The sequence below is a fragment of the Ictalurus punctatus genome, chromosome 27, assembly GCF_001660625.3.
Source record: "Ictalurus punctatus breed USDA103 chromosome 27, Coco_2.0, whole genome shotgun sequence".
NCBI lineage: Eukaryota > Metazoa > Chordata > Actinopteri > Siluriformes > Ictaluridae > Ictalurus > Ictalurus punctatus.
This window is the reverse complement of record NC_030442.2, coordinates 12,601,141-12,624,017: the sequence shown is the minus strand read 5'-3', so window position 1 is coordinate 12,624,017 and position 22,877 is coordinate 12,601,141. Positions and strand designations below refer to the sequence as shown.

Sequence of the window (22,877 nt, the reverse complement as noted above, 5' to 3'; positions counted from 1 at the left end):
GATAAGTAACGGTCCCCCCCCCCCCATACTGCTACTCCAATACTCCCCTTATCAACAAGAATGCTGACTTCTTTCTCAATCACATCTAAACTTTTTTTCCTTTTCCTTTTAATAATAAAAACAAAAAAAAGTATAATTTAGAGCCACCAAACACGTCAGAATGCCTTCGCTTTAAATAATTTCAGTGTCATCTCTGAATATTTACAAAATATCCAGATTGAGGGAAAAAATAAAAAATTAAAAAAAAAAATCACAAAAATGTAGAATTTAGAACCATCTAACAGCTCAGAAATCCTTCGTATTAAATAACCCAAAAGTATCTCTGAATATCCACACAATTATCCAGACAAACAGAACACACACAAATAAAATACAAGCGAATATCCTTTCCCTGAGCTTACAATTACAATTTTGTTGAGAGGCTGATTTTAATGGAACTTTCTAGAACTTAGATGTAGTGACACTAAACACAGCTGTGTACGTTTCATACATTAAAATGTACTAACTAATGACCTGGATGGAGAAATCAAAGTGGTTTCACGGTGATCGTGAGCTCAGTAGATTCTGCTGGATCACTGCTTGCCAAAATTACTTTACAGCTGCATGTGTTTTCATTCGTTTTATTACAGTTAACTGTTACAACTGAGATTAATGGTGAAAAATGTCTGCCGTTATCAAAGGGAATAGAAAAAAATATATTTGGTCATTATTTACAAAGAACACGAGACCTCTGAACTATCCACGCAAGAAGGAGAAAGGGTTTCCAGGAGTCATTTGACAAGGGCAGACATTCAGTTCTAAACATTTTTTAAAAAATAATAATAAAATAAAAATAATCACATTGAGAGGTTGTACTGTGCAGGTTCCGATACCTCCTGTGCACCTGAACAGCACGTCACATGATGACGAGAACACGAAAGAGACGCAAATGTACACAAACAAACAAACAAACAAAAAAAAAGGTGTGATTTTAAAAAAAGGTGGGTAAGAAAACCCTCTTGAAATCCAGTAGTCAAATTTAAAATAGAGCCAGACATGCTGTTTTTAAAAGGTTTTTGGTATTTTTTTGTCATTTAAATACATAAGTCATACCCAGCAATCTGTATAGGCATCAACAAAAAAGAGAAAAAAAATTACAAAGAGGAAACTCAGTTTTGTTTCGGACAATAGGAAATTTCCACTACTGTGTTGCCAGCCGTCTGTAGAGGTTTAAGAGAAAAAGAATGGGGTCAAACAAAGGTTTAAAAAATAAAAATAAAAATAATAATAATAATAATAATAATAATAATAATAATAATAAAACAAAAAAACAAAAAACTAATATTTAAACTGTGTCCTCATATATCTACTAACCCACCCCTACCATTTGCATACCTCCCCAAACCACCGCAAAATTACATTAGGACATAGAAACAGAGGGTTAAAACAGTCAGATCACAAAGGGAACCCAAGAGTGCATGTTCAGTCATCATCATCCTCTCCTTCTTCATCCAACTCCCTTTTCCTCTTCTGTCCCCGCTCCTCCTCTGCAGCTGGGGGGGGAGAGAAAAAGGGACATTTTATTCCTGAGACATTCCTGAGATTTAAACCATATACATACATATATTTTGGGAAACAAAATTAATAGGATCACTGTTAACCTGCAGTAATTTTGTTGTTATATAATCTTCAGTAGAAAAACCAAATGCACAGCAAATGGAAATAATGGGTTTTGTGTGTCATAATCTATATCGTTTACAACATTAGGAAATGTGACTAGTACATATAGCCCTTATTTTCACCATTAACAAATTTGATGCAGAAATCATTCAGGTAGAATTCTCCTTTAATAACATACAGCAATTGAAAATCTTCCAACACTCTCTGAGGGATGTTGATGCTGAGCGCTAATCTTCTTAAAATTTCTGTTCATTCTGTAACCAAATTCAAAACGGCTAAATAAAAATAGCTAATTTGCTTACCGAAGTCATCCTCATCATCAACTTCCCCATCATTTAAGTCTTCTTCCTCCTCCTCCTAACACAAGAAATTTGTGTCAAATAAAAAAAAAAATGAAAAAGAAACACTTTGTTCCTTTTAAAAGACATCAGAGGAGAAAATACTTGTATATTTAAAGTACTGCAGCATTCACCTCTCCACTGACATCTTCCTCCTCTTCTTCTTCCCCTTCCTCCTCATCTTCCTCATCTCCTTCTTCTTCATCTTCCTCTCCTGGAGCTGCATCTTCATCGTACTCTTCCTCGTCTACTTCTACCAAATGCAAAAACAGTCCTCAATTAACTTTCATAATATATATATATATAAATATATATATTGGTCATAGCATGTAGCCATATGGTGCATGTGGTTTAATGGGAACACAACGACCCTAACAGGGATGAATAAACAGTACCATCATCTTCATCTTCATCATCTTCCAATCCCTCAACATAGGCCTCTGCGTCAGAGTCAGGTGCCTCTTTATCCTCTTTGTCATAGCCATCGAGATATGTCAACTGAGGCAGCAGCTTAAAGACGTTTTCTCTGTAGTCGTTCAAGTTTGTCACCTCGCAGTTGAACAGGTCTAAACTTTTGAGGCTTTCCAATTTTTTCTGTTGAAACAGGAAATATTTTAGAATGAGATTAAATGTATTTATAATATACCTGTAAAACTATTAAATATTTCCCTTATTCACTTAAGCATTATGCATTTATTATAGCCTAAAAATTTTTATAATTTTTTTTTTTTTTTTTTTTTTAACAAATCTAAAATGCTAAACGTATAATTGTTTGGGCACACCACAGGCACATAACACAAATGGACTGTACACTACTCATATTTAAGGCCCAAATTGTTATATTATGCTAACAATGTAAACTGTAGTCTTTAGGTATTTTACTAATACTATTGTAACCACCAGGTACAACCATTTTTAGCTTTCCAGTGTATCAGATAAGGTATGTTCAATGTCAGTTTTGTGCCAATCATTAAAAATAGAGGGGGAAAAAATGGCAAGAAATGGTTCTAGCAGGCCAAACATAAAACTAGACTGGGAACTTTGATGTTATATGACTGCTTCATTACAACACTGGCACATGGGTTTAATGACAAAGTACAAAGCATGGGTACACAAGAACCTGCAGGTCTACAACAGTTAATATTTATTCTATGGTGCAGCATAGACACACATTACTCAGCTAAAAGATTCTCGCTAATTTCCATAAACATGTATGGCCTCTGTGTCCTTTAAAACTCACCAGGGGTTCGATGGTGCTGAGATCTTTGATCTTGTTGCCGCTGAGGTTGAGATGGGTGAGATTGGGACATTTCTCTGCCAGTACCTCCAAACCACCCGAGATTCTGTTATCGCTAAGCTCGAGCTATTGCAAACAAAACCATCTATATTAATTATGCAAATACAAATGTGAGATACAATAAAAGGTCATTTGTTTAACGCAATAAAGAGCAACATCTTTGTACCTTTTTAAGTTTGTTAAGCTTAGGCAAGTTGGCGACTGAAGTTAAGCCGACGTTGATTGTGCTTAGAAACTCCAGCTCCTCAAACTCGTCTGTAAGGCCTTCGATTTTGCCTTCATTTGACCGACAGTTGTCGAGCACAAGTTCTTTCACCTAACAAAGGACAAAGGATGTTAATGTGCAAAGAAAATGGACAAACTGGAAATAAAACCAAGCTCAAGATGTGTACAAGTGTCCAACTCTGCAGCTCTCCATCAGTCAAGAGTGCTTGGTGTTGGACTGGCTTCTGGTTCATATTGCAAGCTTAAATTGAGTCACATCACTGCTGTTGCCAGCTTCTGACTCAGAGTGTAGCTTGCTTGGATTACAGAGGATGTTCTTGTACAATTCCTAATGAACAAATCACCTCTTCATAAAACTCAGACAGGATGAATACATCATTTCCATCATTTCCATTGAACTATTTATGATTTATGACAATCTGAGGAAAAGGTTCCTTTGTTTTCTAGAAAAACAAGTAGTTTGTCCACATGAGATGATGTTACATGTTTAGATCTAAACGACATGTTTTCGCAAGTGTTCCAATATTACATAAATCTGAAAAATGCAAAAACGTCATGATTCATCATGGGGATGTTCACAACACCATTCCCCCACCTGGATTTCTGGTTAATGAACCTGTGTGTTCGCCGGTGTGGTGTGGAATCTTTCATGCCATCAACTCCAATCTTTTTCTCTATAAAAATTACTTAAGGTGTTGCTTTATCCTGTGAAAATGTTGAAATATCTAACCACTTAGTTTAATTATGGAAAATATTCAAGCTCAACACAGAAAATTAATACACTGGGTGAAGAAATGGGACTCTATTGAAGCCATTACATCGTGTCGATTACAGTAATCAGCAGTCTACAGCAATGACCGATTATTCGTATCAGCTCTACTCGTTTTCCCCGCCTCACACAACAAAATGGCTGTCTCTGCAACCAACCGCGTCTCTTCGCTTTACAGCATTTAAAACGCTTTAATCCGACGCCTGCTTTTTCCCCCTCCAAAAAACGACAAACACATGCGACAATATGGCACATAACAGGCTAGATTTTGAAGAGTTAGTCAAATCGCCTTAAATTGTCCCAGGAGTCCAGACACGGACTAAAGAATTCAGGAGTAGGAGGGGCAGGTAACACGACATAGCCGAAATGCTACCAGGTCTGTGTGTAAAAAAAAAAGAGAGAGAGAGAGAGAGAGAGAAAAGAAAGAGGGATTTATTTATTACAAACTGTTCAGGCGAATTTCGAAAACAAGACCCGGTTGATGTTTTACTCGACGATGGACTGTAATAACCGACTGCTCAGACTGCAGGAACGGTACGTTTAGTCGATTAAATGCCGTGCGCCTTTGTTGCTGGTTAAAATGGCGGCTTGTCCTAGATGTCGGAACTGGAGCAGCGCCGCGCTAGCGCTACTCACACAAACAGAGAAATACCGAGCACAGCCATGCGCCTCAAAACAATCCCCAACACACCAGCTACGGCAGGACGTCGGACGTGCTCGGAAACGACAGTCAATTCGAGTCTAACTGCATTTACGAGATGCCTAAACGCGGTATTTTGGACGCATTATAAAGAGACGTCAGACTCTTTCGATCAGGGCTAACGTTGCATTGGGACTAATCTGTAACCGAACGTACTTCGGAAAACACCGACAGCCCTTGGGTGTAATTTACCGAGCATGTCGGGGTTATTACAAACGCTTGTTCTCTCGTGACATCTTCACTACCGACATAATGCAGTTTTAATGGGGCTTCGCTCGCTCGCGCGCGCGCGCCTTTACGCAACTCGATGTAAAGATGACACCGAGAATTGAACAGAAATCGCGTGCTTGTGCTCCACACAGCATGTACTCACGCGCGTGCACACACATACATATATAAATATATATACACACACACACACAAACTAATAACGTGGGATTTTTCTGACGTTCAGCTTTGGTGCAGGTCTGTCTGGTCGTCCAATTAGAGCTGCTGTGTACGTCCTGTAGCTAAATAAATAAATAAGTAAATAAATAAATAAACAACTAAAATGAATAACACTGTACCATAGCAGACTGGTCAGATCTCACTCAGTCAATCTGCCTGCACGGCGATTTCAATTTGTCCCACAAGTTGCTCAAGTCACCAGGTGAACCCAGACGACTGGTATGAAATTTGGAAACGAACAGCAATACGGTCTGAATGGTTAAGGCTCGTGTTTTTTTTTTGTTTGTTTTTTTGTTTGTGTGTGTGTGTGTGTGTGTGTGTGTGTGTGTGTGTGTTTGCAGCCCCGGGGACGCAAAGGAAAAGGGCGCGATCGGGGCTACAAAGTTACAAATATGGCTCCTCATGCCGCTTCCCTTGTTTATACGCTGGCTACACAATGCGCGTTACTGTTACACTTTCCCACAGCAAACCGATCGATCAGGAGCCTTCAAAAGTTGAGAAAACCGAGCAAACTGAGAAAGCCCTGGTCCATGTGTAAACACGTCGAGTTTATTCCGAGCTGTGACCGCGGCCCCGCGTTAACAAAGTCACCTCAAACTTTTCATTCAACACATCAAGTTGACGGCGTGCAAATCGAACGCTGCCCCCATCTACCTTACAGCACGGAGGTTATTCTAGCAGCGATTTTAGGGTTGTTTTTTTTTTTTTTTTTTTTTTTTAATCTTCCCAAGTCGGGAAATCATAAAGCCGCTTACGTCCGACGGCGTCCGGTTGCGCAACTCCAGATGAATCCTCTTCTTCATATCCATCCTGGGGGTCTCTGAGTGACGGATTTAATAAAAAAAAAAGAGCGCAGTTAAGACTTGGGAGTCTTCGCTGCACATTCAGCTATAGCCCCTTTACAAACTAGAGCTTGCCAGTCTGCCAAACTTGACGCCTGCAGGAGGCGGGAGTTGGGTGTGGGATTGTCGTCACCGCGAACCAATCAGCAGCGCGCGTTCGAGTCTGAACAGCCCTAGCACAAGATGCGCGACCAATGAACGCCCGCCCTGAAATCGGGTGGGGTTTACAACAAGGGGGAGGGTTTGGTTGATCCAGTAAAGTCTGTTTTAGGGTGACGGGTGACATCTATGCGTTAAAAATCACCCAAAGTGGCGAAGGCGCCAAAGATTAAACTAAACGAACAATATACTTAGCTTGCTGTTTAAGCAGCACGTCTTCGAGAACACTACGAGGACACAACACTTACAGTATTGTTTGAAATAACAGCCATTAAAAATGTATAATAATATATATATATATATATATATATATATATATATATATATATATATTTTAATTCAGTGAAGTGAATCAACGCAGCATGATGTAGGCTAAGAGAGAAACATTGAGGAATCGCATTCATTACTCTGCACAACCAGGCGGAAATTTGCTCATGCTTCACCATGAGTGTATTTTGGAAATAAATTATTTAGCACAGCAATCAATTTAGGATGTTATATGGCACACTGTCATGATAAATGGACCCCTCCCCCTTTGAAAGTCGATTCTAAGGGAGTGCACAATGGCAACCACCAGTTTAACTTGCATCACTATATATATATATATATATATATATATATATATATATATATATATATATATATATATTAATCACGCTACAAACAAATCTGCTCTTTTAAAACGCATTAAACGGGGTGCAATGAAAACACAGATCAGTAATGATTTGCATTTAGTAATAAATACAACACCCTGATGCGTTGATTGCAAAGCAAACATGTCGGCTTGGCTGCATCGAATTGCACACTTCATAACCTTGAAAACTCCAAGCAACTGTTTACTTTACATGTTCATTTGATCACTGCTCTTTATCGCTGGTGCCCTCAGTGGCACTACAGATCCAACAAGATTTCCGTCCCCCACGTCGTCTTTAAAAACACTTTTGTCACATGCATTTGACTGCCACATGGCACACTCCAACCACGAACCCGTTCTTATCACTACAGAGTTCAAACCAGCCAATCGCATTTTAGGGGGGAATTCACTTCCGCATCAGCCAGGAGGGGAAAAAAACAAACAAAAAAAACACACAAGGTCACCTGACTGTGCTCGGCGCCATCTTGCCCGCAAAACACAACGCATTCTAAATAATGAGAATACTATTTATTGACGGTTAAAACGAACAAAAAGTATAATAATAAACGTTACCTATTATTGTGGTGATTTCTGTGTGTCGCTCCGCTACCCCTTAGAAAAAAAAACAGTAGAGCAATTGCCTGGCGCATGATTGTTTTCACAAACACGCTGGCACGAGAGAGCGCATTGCACAGACGACTCTCGGTTTTTATCATGAATTTTTTTTTCGAATTCGTTTCATAGCAGGGATGTTTTGCCTTTTCAGGAAATGAAAAAAAATCTTCTTCTCTCGATCTGGCCACTTATTCCGACTCGTGCAAGCTAGGCTCATCTCAAGCTCTTTGGAGTGTATACTTGCGCATTAGTGGAGAGCATTTTCTCCTCTGGGTGTGTCTGCCGCGTGCTCGGAGCGCCCTTTGCTGCAGCGCGCGTGCTGTTCACACACACTGCGTGCGCGAGGTGCGCAAAGCCACGGCGCTCTCACACACACAGCCCGGTCTGGGCACGCGACACTCTCCACGCACCACTATCGCTTGCGTGAACGGCTAGTAACGTCACAGTCATGGACATAGTCAACTAGGCAAGCATGAACACGAGACGCCTTGATGCACGTCTGAAGAAAATGGCATAGTTTGCCATCGGGTAAAGCAGATAAGAAGGATGAATTAGGCTGTGAACGTCACAGTCTGTGGGTACGTCTGCGGTTTGACAGTACACAAAGCACGTTTAGTCCGTTTGCATAACCTACAACTGCAAACGGCTGCTCTGGGAAGCAACCCTGGGATGCACAGTATGCACCTACGCAAAATCTGCATCTGCAAAAGCGCTGAGAGAGTGATGCAAAGGAGATTTTAATGACGTGTCACCATAAACCAAGACGGTGATTCACCCAGTGCAATCTAAGAACCAACACCCTCTGCTGCTATGTTATATAATACATCTGGTTTGTGTGTTTTCTTTGAAATTTAAGACTATACAATCAGTGTTTGAAGAAATGATGAAACCAGGATATGGTATATAGCTATTATACAAGTATACAGAATGCTGGATTTGTATTTATTCTTCTATGCACTTTATATTGTTATATGTATAGACGGTCTTTGCATAGTTATAAGATTAAATCTCTCTCTCTCTCTCTCTCTCTCTCTCTCTCTCTCTCTCTCTCTCTATATATATATATATATATATATATATATATATATATATATATATAGTGTGTGTGTGTGTACTCTTATATGCTACTCCTAACATGATGCATGGAATTGTCTAAATGTCTAAATACACATTGCGTGTGCTTATTACTACATGTGGCTGCGGTAGGTTGGCATTTTGCTTTCTCCTGTGTAGTTTAATAAAGACTTTGTCACAGTGTGCACTGCTGAAGGAAACCACTAGATGGCGCTACTGCACTCCTCAAGAATTTATTGGCGTTAAATAGAAAATACAGTTACATGTAAAACTTGTAAAACAGCATCTCAGATGGTTTCTGAATAGCAGAAAGGAAAATGGAGGCTACATCAATTTCAATTGCGGTTTATCTACAAATAAAAATACTTCAGATAAATATTAATGAAATGTTGTTATATGCCGCAACAAACCAGCAATACAACGTTCATTCAATCATCCATCCATATGCAGGGGAACCTGGAGTCTATCCCAGGGAACTTGGAGCACAAGCAGGGGGTCACCCTGGATGGGGTGCCGGAGTTCATTCATTTATTTATTCAAGATGGAATACAGGAAGTGAGGTAGAAATTGACCTTGAATGGGACACCAGTCCTTTCACATTGGGAGGAAACCAGAGAACCCAGAAGAAACCTTACATGGACTCGAGAGGAACGTGCACACACAGACAGTAACCAAGTTCAGGATTTCAGTAACCAGGTATCCTAGAGCTGTGAGGCAGAAACGCTACCTGTTGCACCACCCATAACACCACATGTAAGGTGAAATTGACAGAAAAAAAGATGGAACCAGTTTGTACAGGATTTCATAGATTTTTAATTTTTTTTAGATTATTGCGACCAAAACTGCTTGATTTTGCTGCAGCTTTTTTTTCTCCAAAATTTGCGATATAATTTGTGGAGTTTTTTGTGCTTTTTTTTGTGTGTGTGTAAAACTACTTGAACTGGTGAAATTGCAATTGCACGAATTGTTTTGCATGGTCTTTCTCAGTGATGTTTGTTGGTAAATGAGACCTTTTAACTGTACTCATGTTCGAGGCACGTGAATCGAAGAGGGCTTTGGCTTAATGCGCATTGTGATGATGTCACATGGTGATGTCTTGGCCTAAATCTGCAGTAATTTTAAAAAATTGCAAGCGTTAACCTCTGCAATTAAGTTAGAAATCAGAGTATTTTTTTCATGAGCTGCTTAGTTACCAGACTTGATTTGAAGAAGGCAGGGTAGGGGCATGTATGACTGATAAACTGAGATGGCCAAGAGCTGTTCATAGAAAATAAAAGCGGTTATTACACAGTTATAAAAGGATACAGTTTGCCTAAACTATTATAGAATATTGCAATCAGAAAAGAACTTTTGATCTGATATCATTTAGAATATTTTTTTTCTCTGTTTAACATACAGCGTTGCTGCCTCACAACTTCAGGATTCCTGATTCGATGCTGAGCTCAGCTTACTGTTTGTGTGGAGTTTCACATGTTCTTCCTGTGTTCGAGTGGGTTTCCTCCCGGTTTTCTTCTCTCTTCCCAAATCCAGTGTGGACGAGTGTATAATTGTTTGTGCACGGTGGCCTGTGATGGACTGGTGTCCCATCCTGGGTGTATTCCCACCTCATGCCCATTGGTCCCAGGACAGACTCCAGATCCAATGTATCCCTGACCAGGATAAAGCAGTTACTGAAGATGAAGGATAATTAAGTAATATCACATGAGCAAGGGTGATGTTGTACTGATTCGACCTTATGCATGAGGCAACAGGCAATCACAGCCATTCTGATATTCAGTATAACAGCATGACAGCAGTTCTATAAGCAAGAAATCATTATTTAGTAGCTGACATTTCAGACACAACATGGCCAAATATTTTGTTTATTTTTGCTCTGTCAATGAAAATAGTTCCCAAAGCAGCCACAGCTGGATAGAGTGTTGCATGCTGGCATGCCAACACATAGATTGATTGACAGCCTGTAGTAAGTGTAGGTTCACCAAACTATTTCTAGACTGGAATTTTATGTACCGAACACAGACAAGCGGTGGGATACAAATAGTGAAATGTCCCGGCGCTGTTATAATAAATATCTACACTCTTGGAACACTGCTTTTTCAATCAAAAGGGGCAGTGGTGGCTTAGTGGTTAAGGCTCTGAGTTACTGTTAGGAAGGTCGGGGGTTCAAGCCCCAGCACTGCCAAGCTTTGAGCACTTGAGCAAGGCCCTTAACCCTTTCTGCTGTATCAAATAGTGATCAAACTAGCTCTGACCCCAACTTCCTAACATGCTGGGGTATGCGAAGAAATAAATTTCACTGTGCTGTAATGTATATGTGGCAAATAAAGACCATTAAATTAAATTATAAAATATATCTGCCACTATAACATGGAAGATGTTATAGTAAAAGAAAATCAAATGCAGTGGATGTCATGGTGCCTATTAGTGTTGTATCTGCAATAGCCAATTACAGTAGACTCCATTGCATCATAATTTGTGAATTTCTTAGTAACAAAAAACAAACAACAAACAACATAAGGATTTATTGGAACTAACAGCATGGTTTACTCTTTGACTTAACTTGATTTTCTGTAATAATGATTGCTATAATCACTAATTGGTTATTTCTTCTCACAAATATTTTTAATAGGATTCTGCCCCCCCCCCAAAAAAAAAAAAACACACAAACACACAAAAAACAAAGTTTGTAATAGACACACCTTTTTATGGAAATGTAACAACCAACAGAGGAAGGTCATGGTGCAGCTCTGCAGGTAGTCAGCTCACTTGTCCAAAACAAAATTGGTCTGTGCTTTTAGCCTCTATTTACTTTTGTGCTAGTCAGAGTATTTCTGCCAGCTAACAAAGAGGTTGGGTGCTTATGCTTGAACGGAAATGTTTGATTAGTAATAGGCAAAAGCACATGATGACAATGAAAACAGAAATGTGTCATGCTTGTGACAAATCCCTCACAAAAAAGTTAGTTTTGCATGGAGCATAGCTGTTTAGATTCCCCCCCCCTTCTTAAGCAATTCAACCAAGAAAATAATCAGAGTAGTATGCTTTTAGTCATAATTATAACTAGAAACATAAATACATTTGAGTCAGTATGATTTTACATGGTTTTACGGGGGGTTTTTTTTTGTTGTTGTTGGTTTTACACACACTTCCTCAACACAGAATGGAGACATGACCTTTAATCTCTGATTCACGGTGATGAATGGTTCCATCAACAAAACAACATTCCATTAGTTTAAAGCTGCAGCTGATTGCAAATGTGTGCAAAACAGTAAGACAAAACATTTCATTTATATGCAAACTATATTTCTTTTGATTTCGCATTGTTTTGCTGGCATTCAAGCTTATATCTTCCTGTTTATTTACAGTTTTGTGTAAATATGTAAGAAACAAAACACGACAGGGCACGCTGAAAAAAAATAAACAATGTTATGTCATGGGGGAGAGTCCATGAAGGCGGATGCACGTGTAGAACATCTTTATTTAAAAAAAAAAATAATAATAATAAATAAAACAGAACACAAGGAAACAGACATGAGGAACACCATAAAACCAGGAAACACCAGGGAACCTGAACAACCAGAAACTAAGCAGTATGGTATTTTCTGGTGTTTTACACAGTATATATAAACAAGGCTAGAAAATACTTATACTATAAAAATAAAAAGACTATGCATAGTACAAATAACATCAAACGAACCTAAAGAAACAGACACAAAACATAACATAACCTGAACGTAATGCTCCAACAACAAAGGAGAGGAAATGGGGAACTTAAATAGGTTAACTATCAAGAAAATCAACAAACAGGTGAGCATGGCAAAACAGGAAATCAGTGAGACTACAGAAGAAGTTCTGCAAGGACAGTCAGGGTGCCCTCTAGTGGCCCAAGGTGGACTTGCCCCTAGGGGCCATGACATGCTGTGGTGTGAAGTGGCCCAAAACTTTATTAGTTTTTTATAACTATCTCCTGAAATGTTTTATTTTTCTTATACCACAGCAGTTGTTCAATGCTAACAATTTAAATGTTCTTAAAGAACACCATGTACATTTGATCTGTTTACAGTTACAATTAATGTTGTAGAACATCAGCCTGTGCTCTTTGGGTGGGAGTGATGGAATAATCTCTCTTACTAGCTAACCGTGGGAGTCTGTGAGTTGATGCATGAGGAAGACGAGTTCTCCAAGAGCGTTATAATGCCTTGTGGTGCAACATAAGCAGCAGTTGGCTGGCTTCACATGTCTTGGAGGAAGCATCCATCCATCTTCTATACCATCCATCCATCTTCTATACCATTTAATCCTTTTCAGGGTCACAGGGAACCTGGAGCTTATCTCAGTGAGCATTGGGCACAAGGCGGGGTACACCCTGGACAGGGTGCCAATCCCTTGGCCTTCCCCTTCCCCCATATTCTTCCCATGTGAAGAATACGAGAGATTATTGTCACATGCAGAGAATAATCAGATATTCCTGTCAGATATTCCTTTAATGTTGCCGTAGGTCTCTTGGCAGCCTCTCTGGTAAGTTTTTGTCTTGACCTGTTCTTGGTGGTGTCACTGTGGTGCTCCTTTCTCTCCATTTGTTAATGATGGACTTCACAGTGGTCAATGGTACATCTAATGTCTTGGAAATTATTTTATACTTCTCTATTGATTGCTATCTTTTGACAAGTGAGATACCATACATGCTTTGTAAGCTCTTTGCGGAACATGGCATCAGCCTTCAGATCAAACTAAGAAGATGTCGAGAAAATCCTACAGAAACCGCTGGTTTCATTGATGACAGCTGTATGATAATTACTTTTGAACATGAGATTGAATGTGAAAAGGTGTGCACACTTATGCAACCAGGTTATTGTAACTTTTTTATTTAGTCTATTTTCCTTAAAATGTTTATGATTGTTTTTTTCACTTATTTTATTATACATTGTAATTTCACAGGGTGGAAAAAGTTCTGAAGTGATTTACCTTTAACATTTAAAAAAAATTTACTTATCAAAAACCCCCATTTTAATGGATGTGTAGACTTTGTACATCCACTGTAATCACGATGTTTCAGAACATTTTGGGACAGCACTGAGCTAAGCAATCCCAGCTAACAATTATTGGTTCACAGAATGTTCTTGGAATATTTCATTTTGGTTCCTGAAACGTTCAGAGAACAGATCTTTTTTAGTTCCATGTGGTTTTCTTTATGAAAATATAATGTTTGCATTTTGTGGTGCATTATGGTTCAGAGAACATTCTCTAACATTCCCATAAATTTTAGATCATTCCATCCTTTCAGGAACCTTGCGATAACCCATGATGGTTAGGTGAATGTTCCCATAATGTTCCAGTAATCTTTAAATAATTTGAAACTCTCAGGAACCTTGCATGAACATTCCCCTAGCATTAATTTTAAAGATACCTCTGACAAATTTTGAGAACTTTAGTTAACAGTCCCAGCCAAAATAGAATGTTGTGAAATGGTCTGACCCAAAAAAAAAGAAAGAAAGAAGTAAAAAAAACAACAACCCAGGAGCCAAATGCTAACCTGGAGCAAATAACTAAAGGGAAATCAAATGCCAAACTTTTATATTATGTGATTGCTAGGATGGAGAGTTGACCATGAAATAAAGTTACAGGTATGTTCTGAGAATGTTTGTAGTTGCAAAAAGTAGTACTGAAAAACAACCTTTACAAATACAACATTCTCAGTACATTATGAAATCCCCCCCCCCCTTTTTTTATTTTTTATTTTAGATAAGTAAATAAAATAAATAAATAAGTAAGTAAATAAATAAATAAATAGCTCCCTGGGATAGGCTCCAGGTTCGCTCGTGACCTTGAAAAGGAGTAAGCGCTAGAAGATGGATGGATGGATGGATAAATAAATAAATAAATAAAAATCCAAAAACCGAAGAGAACCAGATGCTAACTTTAGCAAAATATGTTCAACATTTGCTGGATATTTTATATTTTCACATGTAGGACATGTGGTTTTATTTATCAGATATTATTCAGGTCATTATTGGATATTATTATTTATATACTAGGATATTATTCGTAAGGTGTTCAGTGAAAATGCATTTTCACATGGTTTTCACACATGGTCACATGTTTCACATGTGCTAAAACAGGAGCATGTGATTTTCATGTATGGCAGCACAGCAATTCTGCAGTACAGCAAATGTAGCACTAGATGGTGGTGTGCAATAAGAGTCGCAACCTAGCCCATGGACTTAAGGAATATTATTCAATACTTGATTCTTATTAGACTGATATGCACTGTTGTGTCTAAAGATAGATAGATAGATTGATCGATAGATAGATAGATAGATAGATAGATAGATAGATAACTTTATTCATCCCAGAGAGAAATTCACCTATTACAGCAGCACAGAGAGTTAGAAGTATCCATCCATCCATTTTCTGTACCGCTTTTTACACAGGGCCTAAGAGCTCAGAGCTCGGACCTATCCCAAGGAGCACTACGGACAATTTAGAGATGCCAGAAGTACCCCCAAAGAACAGGGAAAACACACGCAGGTCAGAGGTGGAATTTGAACCCCCAACCCCAGACGAGTGACGCAGAGTTAGAAGCATACTAAAGTATATAGTTATATATATACTTAACATCTCTCTCTCTCTCTCTCTCTCTCTATATATATATATATATATATATATATATATATATATATATATATATATGCATATTATCATTTAATCAATGAATTATTTACTACATTTTCCTGTGATCAAATAAAATGAGTAAAAGTACTGCACAGAGAGTAGTGGTAAGAAATATGTTAAATGAAGACAATTCCCCGAGCAGCACAGATTCGTGAAAGATGACCATAATGTGCACTGTATGGTGCATCAAATCAAATCTTTCTCTCTGTGTCTCTCACTCACTCTCTCCACATTTAATAACTCCACACTCACACTGACACCATCTCTTCCCTCAGGCTGTTGACGGTGTGTATCATTTTAAAGTGCTGAATGAATATTTGTGGTTTGTGTGTGTGTGTGTCTGCGACACAACAGGCACAATAATTATCCAGTGAAACAGAGAACCTGAACATATTCACAGACACTTCCGCTGCTAATCCAGTTCCTTAAATCCAGTACTGAATGACTACTGCTTTAATACCGCAGTATAAAGTAACACACAAAGCAGTAGGAAAGGGATGGGGTTGATTGTCAGATAGAGGAATGAACTGAAGCATTCATTATTAATGTTGATTGGGACAGTCAGCGCTCAGGGCTGCAGAGTGGAATTTGATAGCCATCTGGAGAAAAAGCGATAAGAATAAGGCGCAAAATCCTGACTGAGCAAAAGATTGTGTTGATCTCAAAGAGACGCTTTTCTTTAAGCATATCAATACACTGTGTAACACTATAAACTTCTTAAGTAAAACCTTATTTGCAGAAGTTTCCATGTGGTCAGCAATGCTTGTGGAATGCTTATGATACACGATATGCACAATAACACAAGCACACACATATCACACCACACTACGATATGACCTCACAGCCCTGTCCAGCTTGTATACATTTTCATCTCTGATTATTTACTAATTGTAAAATGCCAGCATGGATCAAATACACGTCCAATCCTGTCTCATAATCTTGCTCTCTTTTACATATGAACTGTCACTATCATGTCACTATTAAGCTTCACACGCAGTCGGAACCTAAATATGAAGATGTATGAGCTTAAACATAATCCCTATAGCAGTAATGCATTCTATGACAAATATGCCTTTGAGGATATATTAAGCTCATGCCCAATATGTTCCGGCACTGAACGGATATTAAACCAGAGAGGATTTTATTAAGTCTTTCACACACTTTAGCTTCCAACTTTCATGTCAACTTTGTCTCAGTTTAAAATGTAAGTTAACCTGGTTGTGAAATTATTTAATACATTTGAAATGTATTACAGGAATATTCCATGGTTTGTCAACCTAATCAAAATTTTGCACAAAGTACCCTCGTACAGGGAAAAGAACGGACAAATTGTTAACATAACTCTAACTTATAACTGAATCATGAAAGTCTAAGGCCAGGTGTTGGACTAGTAAACATTTATGCACAACATATAACACATAGAACACTTTCCCTCTTTAGTCAAATTGTAAGTAATGTAAATTAAGCTTTAAATTTGTATAATTTATCATTGCAGTTAAAACTAGGTTTTCAGGAAAAGTTTACAGTACCATACATTTCAGTTCAATTCGATTTTATTACAGTTGCATTCTATAATACTGCAATTGTGCAGATTCAGATTCAGACACTAGAGATTTGAATTATTCAGAAGTTACACAAGAGCAGCATGTATCAGTTACACACAAATCACAATTCTATGCACAATTCCTGAGTGATATCAGCACAATGACTATGACCATTTCTGTAGCAATACATTGGCAATATACTAGACTCCTATTAGATGTTTATTTCTATCTTCGCATTCATATATCATCACATTAGTCTCTTTTATTTTTCATTTTTGATCTGTTTCTTGTGTTTACATTAAATTCTATTACATTTATTATACATGTATTACAACTGCTATTTCCTTCTTCGGTCCACATTTTCTATCCCTGACCTTTTTTTTTAGGCTTAACGGCAAATGCTTGTGTTTAATGGCAGTGGTCGGGATTCTGTTGAAAACTCTGATCTTTGATGATTTTAGTCTGAGGAAACTTTCGAAGCATGAATTAATCACAGGTGATTTGCATAATCTGAATAGGGAGCCCAGAAACTTGACTCAAGCAACAACTTTCCCTGCGTAAATATCGACCTTACATTTGGACCAAATCTGAATATAGCCTATAGTGAATAAGAATCCTGGGACAAACACAGGATTTACAGTGTTTATGATTACAGCAGCAGTGGATCATAGTGGATATCACAAAACCTTCTCATTATCAATCAGGGTATCCTGTTAAGTTACCAGAATTACGGTGTTTCTACAGTGCTGTAAAGTTGCCTAAAACTACATAAGAACAGCCCCTGAGGCATTTACTGTTAAAGTTTAACAGATGTAATTTTATGCATTATATAGACATGTATTTTAAACATTTGCTCACAGAGTTCAACAGCTTTTATTATGAGAGAGTCAACAGGCTTTTGGTTATTTTCTTGCAACAGGAAATTTTTCTTAAAAAGGTTCTTTACAGCACCATAGGTCCTACAAAGAACCTTCTTCTTGTCAAGAACCATTTTTCATTCTATGGGTTCTTCATAAGAGCTGTATGGTTCTTTGGAGATTAAAGAAGTTTTTTTATGTTTAATTATAGGTTCTTCAGAGTAGTCTATTGGTTATTCAAGGTGTCATCCCTTAACAGGTTAAAGTGAACCCTGTAAGGTTCTTTGTGGGACTGTAAAAGGTTCTCCTAACATCACTCTTAAGAACCTTACTTTGGTCCCTTAAAGCACTAACTAAGGGTTTTTTAGAGAACTTATGATAACATGGTTCCTTGTGGCACTGCTGTGAAGAACCATTTCTGGGTTCTTTAAAACAATAAATAGATGATAAATAGATGGTTCTCTAAAGAACTTGAGAGTAAAAGATTCTTTGTATAAAAGGTTCTTTGTTACTTGAGAATAAAAGGTTCTCCTATGTCATCAGGCTGAAAACCCCTTTTTAGTTCTAACTGGAACCTTTATTTTTAAGAGATGTTAACCCCTTAAACCAACAATTTACAATCCTCACTTTTGTCTTTACATATAGTTACACTGTAGTTACTAAATAATTCACACTCATGACTAAATAATGAATTGTATAATAAGCTTAAAGAGGTCAAAGTTGACTCTATTTAGGCAGTCTCAGAGCGAACTGAAAATAAACCTTTTTTTAGGCAAATGCGGATTATATTACAAAATACTGTGTTTGCTGAAGTACTTTTGATGTGATATTTTTAAGGTTTAATGAGTTCTCCATTCCTGCCTAATTCTTTTAACTGTGTTTATTACTCAGTCTTAAAGCATCCAAACTGACAGCCTGTAAACGGAAACTATCTCTCTTCTGCCAATTACACTACACTCCTCCAGCTTTTTAATTCATAAGCAGTGCGCTGATCTCTGTTGCTGTGGTCCTTGGCCTCATCCTTTATAGCGCCACATGGTGAGGAGCCAGATGGCCAAAGTGGGACACACAAGAGGAGGAAATAAACAGTCAGTGAGAGAAAGATTGGGATGGAAAAGACATGTAGGAGGGATGATAGTGGCTGCAAGGTTGTGTTCTATATGACTAATGGCACAACTCAGCTCTGCCATCTGTAATCAAACTATTAGTGAAGATTCACCCTGTCTGCCTTAACAAGTTCAGGTGGCTTTATTGTCATTTCAACCATATACTGCTAGTACAGTACACAGGGAAATAAAACAACGTTCCTCCAGGACCATGGCGCTACATAAAACAACATACTAACCACATGAGACGACACAGAACTTAATAAGATCTACATATTTTTATATAAAGTGCACGTGTAAATGTGTGTTAACAACACAAGACAGTACAGTAACTACTATAACAGGACAATAGGCACAGTAAGTGACAACGTAGCGCCAAACAGTACACAGTTCTAGTGCAAAAGATAGGTGCTAAAGAGAAACAGTATCATTTAAAAATGGTATAAATGTAAACGTAACATGCTATGACTTAGTATTCAGCAGATTAGCTTATACCAAATATGGACATAGCAGTTATTGAGGTAGCAGCCAGCTACAGTGTATAACCCATCCATCCATCCATCCATCCATCTTCTACCGCTTATTCCTTCTTCAGGGTTGCGGAGGAACCTGGAGCCAATCCCAGGGAGCATCGGGCACAAGGCGGGGTACACCCTGGACAGGGTGCCAAACCATCGCAGGGCACAATCACATACACATTCATACACCCATTCATACACTACGGACACTTTAGACACGCCAGTCAGCCTACCATGCATGCCTTTGGACTGGGGGAGGAAACCGGAGTACCCGGAGGAAACCCCCACAGCACGGGGAGAACATGCAATTTTTATAAGTACAGTAGCAGCAAAAATGCAATAGAGTCAATGCAGGAATGTGTGAATATTGCAATGGGAGTGGGATGGAGTTCAGTTCAGAATGTGTGTGTGTGTGTGTGTGTGTGCATGCTTGTCAGTCCAGTCTCTGAGTATTGAGGAGTTTGATGGCTTGGGGGAAGAAGCCATAACACAGTCTGGCCATGAGGGCCCGAATGCTTCAGTACCTTTTTCCAGACAGCAGGAGGGTGAAGAGTGGTGTGAGGGGTGAGTGGGGTCATCCACAATGCTGTTGGCTTTATGGATGCAGTGTGGTGTAAATGTCTACGATGGAGGGAAGAGAGACCCCGATGATCTTCTCAGCTGTCTTCACTATCCGGTGCAGGGTCTTGCGATCCAATAAGGTGCAATTTCCAAACCAGACAGTGATGCATCATGTTCATCAAGCAATAAGTTCATCCAGTGAGGGTTCTCCACCTCTGTTGTTTCTATCCTGTTGTTTTTTTCCTTCCTCTACAATCACTACTTTTTTTCGGTGTATTATAGAGCACTTACATTTAGCGTTTTTTCAGATGGACTCATCCAGACCAAGTTACAAAAAGAAGTAACACTACATTAAGGTTTCATTAACTAACAATATTGATTGCATTATTTATTAACTTAAGAATTAATGAACTTTAATTCAAATATGCAAGTACAAAAGTGCATTGTGTTGAAAAGCAGAAAGTGGTGAAAATATTGCAGTTATTATTTAGGTTTAAAATGTCGCAAAATTGCTGTACTGTTCAGAGTAGAAAAACAAAGTTTATGCTATACAATTACATAGAAAGTACAAGTGTATTAATCATTTAAAGCTGTGCGTTACACTGTTTAATACAATGCACCAAATGTCGTAGAGTCTTGGCTTTCCTATTTACCCATGAGTAATGAAATCTGAGGTGGTAATTATACAAAAAAAAAGCAGCTTGTCTACTTTTGCTAAGTGCTGGAGTGTGATTATAACTGTAATGCATCCTGTCTTTTAATTCCGCTAACCTTTTGCCACCATACAAAATATGTGAAAACAAACTACCTGCCATTACCACACACTAACCAGACTGCAATAGTCTATATAAAAAGCTTTAAAAGCTGCTAGAAGCAGAGATCTGATGTAAACAGATGGCTAATTATGACCTGGCGTCTACCGTATATTTCAGCCACCTCAAACCAAGCAGAACTAAATCGTTCTTTCTTTCGCAGTCAATTCATGAGAGAAATGACAGATTACAATAAAATACTAATTATGAAAAATAAGTTGACAAGCACACATGCAATAATTAATGTTTATTTCATTCAACTCAAAATTAGCCCACATAAATCAGCAAAAAAATAATTGTTACAGCATGTTAATAATTGCTAGAAGTCACTGAGGACTTTATTTTACTTATTAATGGAATACATTTTGGTTAATGAATATGATTTGCATATCATTGAACTTATTATTTAAAAAAAAATTATAATACAAGTGATAATTACCATGTTAACATTAACATACTAAAGCTTATGCTGTAAATAAAGGTATTTTCAGGAACCTTAAAATAAGAAAGTGCTACCCAAAAAGCAGTCTCAGTGACTCCAGAGCCAAAAAGGAGCAGCTAAAAGAGCTAAAAAGAGATATCTAAGGATTAATAAATAATAAACTGGAAACCAAATGCTGGCTGGCTCTTGCAAATAACAAGAGTGGTTTTAATTTCAAATGGTACATTTATGTGCATAAACAATAAATACACAAGGGAAGACAAAACAAACAGACAGAAATACAAAAAAAAGAGAACTGGAAATGCAAAGCGTAGAGTTTCTGTTTTCATGGAAATACAAAGATAGTGTGGGTGGTTGTACAATGTCATGCTGTGCATTCTCATTTGATTCACCGTTGTGAGTATTAAAAAGTCATTGCGTGTGTATGCTCAATTTGTATGCCACAGCGGTTCCCAGGAAACACATTGTCATTCCGATGCCCTCCACTGAAGACTCTGTCCATTACCTTGGATTATCTCCAGCAGTGGGTCGCCGCAGCCACTTGACCAAGCGTGCAACCTTGGCATGCCTCTGATCAATAGGAACGCATCATTCCGATTGTACTGCAAATGTTTCCATGTCTGCGTCTCCATAAGACTGCAAGTCAGTGTGTGTTTTGCGAGTACGTCAGTGTGTGCATGTGTGTTTAGGATATTGTTACATTATGTGCTTATTCCACTATGTTAGGAAGCACAGGCCAGAATATAACAGGGTGGAATGGGCCAGGCTCGATTAAAACCTTATAGCCAGAGTAGTGCAGGGTACTAACAGGATTTAAAGTAATAATGGATGACAGGTGGAAAAAAGAACATCAAACACAACTGAATAAAATGAAATATTCATGAAAAATGACAATTTATTGAAAAGGTCTTAGGTAGTGGATTTGTTTGTTTGTTTGTTTTTATATAGACATATTTTTTCCGTTTTTTTGTAATAGGATTTCAATTAAGAAAGTGACAAGTACTACCTGGTGATACTACTAAAATACAAACATACACATACTGACCAAAATAAATTGGTAAATACAGGAAATGTAAGAAATACGTATAAATTTAAAAGCAGCCTAAAACTGTGCTTTAAATTTAAATAAGCATTAAGTAAGATTGTTTTTTCCCCTAAGATTAGGTCACTAATAGTTAGGAGGGTTTGATATTTGAATGTTTGTTGTTGTTTCTTTTTAAAATCCCACCCATCTTCACAAAACTCCACCTGGTAAAGCAGGATGTCCACTAATTGTAGGGTTGGAGGTTCGATTCCCGGCCCAGGTGACTCCACGTGCCGAAGTGTCCTTGGGCAAGACACTGAACCCTGAGTTGCTTCCGATGGCAAGCTAGCATCTTGCATGGCAGCTCTGCTACCATTGGTGTGTGTGTGAATGGGTGAATGAGACACAGTTTAAAGCGCTTTCGAAAAAAAAAAGCGCTATATAAGTGCAGACCATTTACCCTGCACCTCATTCAGGATGTCCCCTCCCCTGAGTTCCCTGGGAGAGGCTCCAGGCTCCCTCATGACCCTGTATAGGATAAGCACTACAGAAAATTCATGAAGGGATGGATGTTTTGCAAAT

General features: G+C 38.2%; 1 protein-coding gene across 2 annotated transcripts; it reads right to left on the bottom strand.

The window, feature by feature from the left end:
* Nucleotides 1–604: 604 nt before the first annotated feature.
* anp32a (acidic (leucine-rich) nuclear phosphoprotein 32 family, member A) lies at nt 605–6,367 on the bottom strand. 2 transcript variants are annotated; one of them, XM_017458608.3, is made up of 7 exons: nt 6,191–6,367; nt 3,461–3,610; nt 3,238–3,360; nt 2,393–2,591; nt 2,132–2,250; nt 1,962–2,016; nt 605–1,532 (listed from the first exon to the last, which is right to left on the bottom strand). In XM_017458608.3, exons 1-7 carry the CDS (start codon nt 6,242–6,244, stop codon nt 1,462–1,464), a joined length of 771 nt encoding a protein of 256 aa, XP_017314097.1. In that variant the 5' UTR covers nt 6,245–6,367; the 3' UTR covers nt 605–1,461. The 2 variants fall into 2 exon arrangements, with proteins under 2 accessions (XP_017314097.1, XP_017314098.1); XM_017458609.3 differs by lacking the exon at nt 6,191–6,367 and adding an exon at nt 5,555–5,699.
* Nucleotides 6,368–22,877: the final 16,510 nt, after the last annotated feature.

Coding starts and splice junctions, on each gene's coding strand:
- anp32a (XM_017458608.3), bottom strand. CDS start 6,244: ATGGATATGAAGAAGAGGATTCATCTGGAGTTGCGCAACCGGACGCCG. Junction 3,611..6,190: donor GCAACCGGACGCCGTCGGAC/GTAAGCGGCTTT, acceptor GTCCTTTGTTAG/GTGAAAGAACTTGTGCTCGA. Junction 2,017..2,131: donor AGGAAGATGTCAGTGGAGAG/GTGAATGCTGCA, acceptor TTCTTGTGTTAG/GAGGAGGAGGAAGAAGACTT.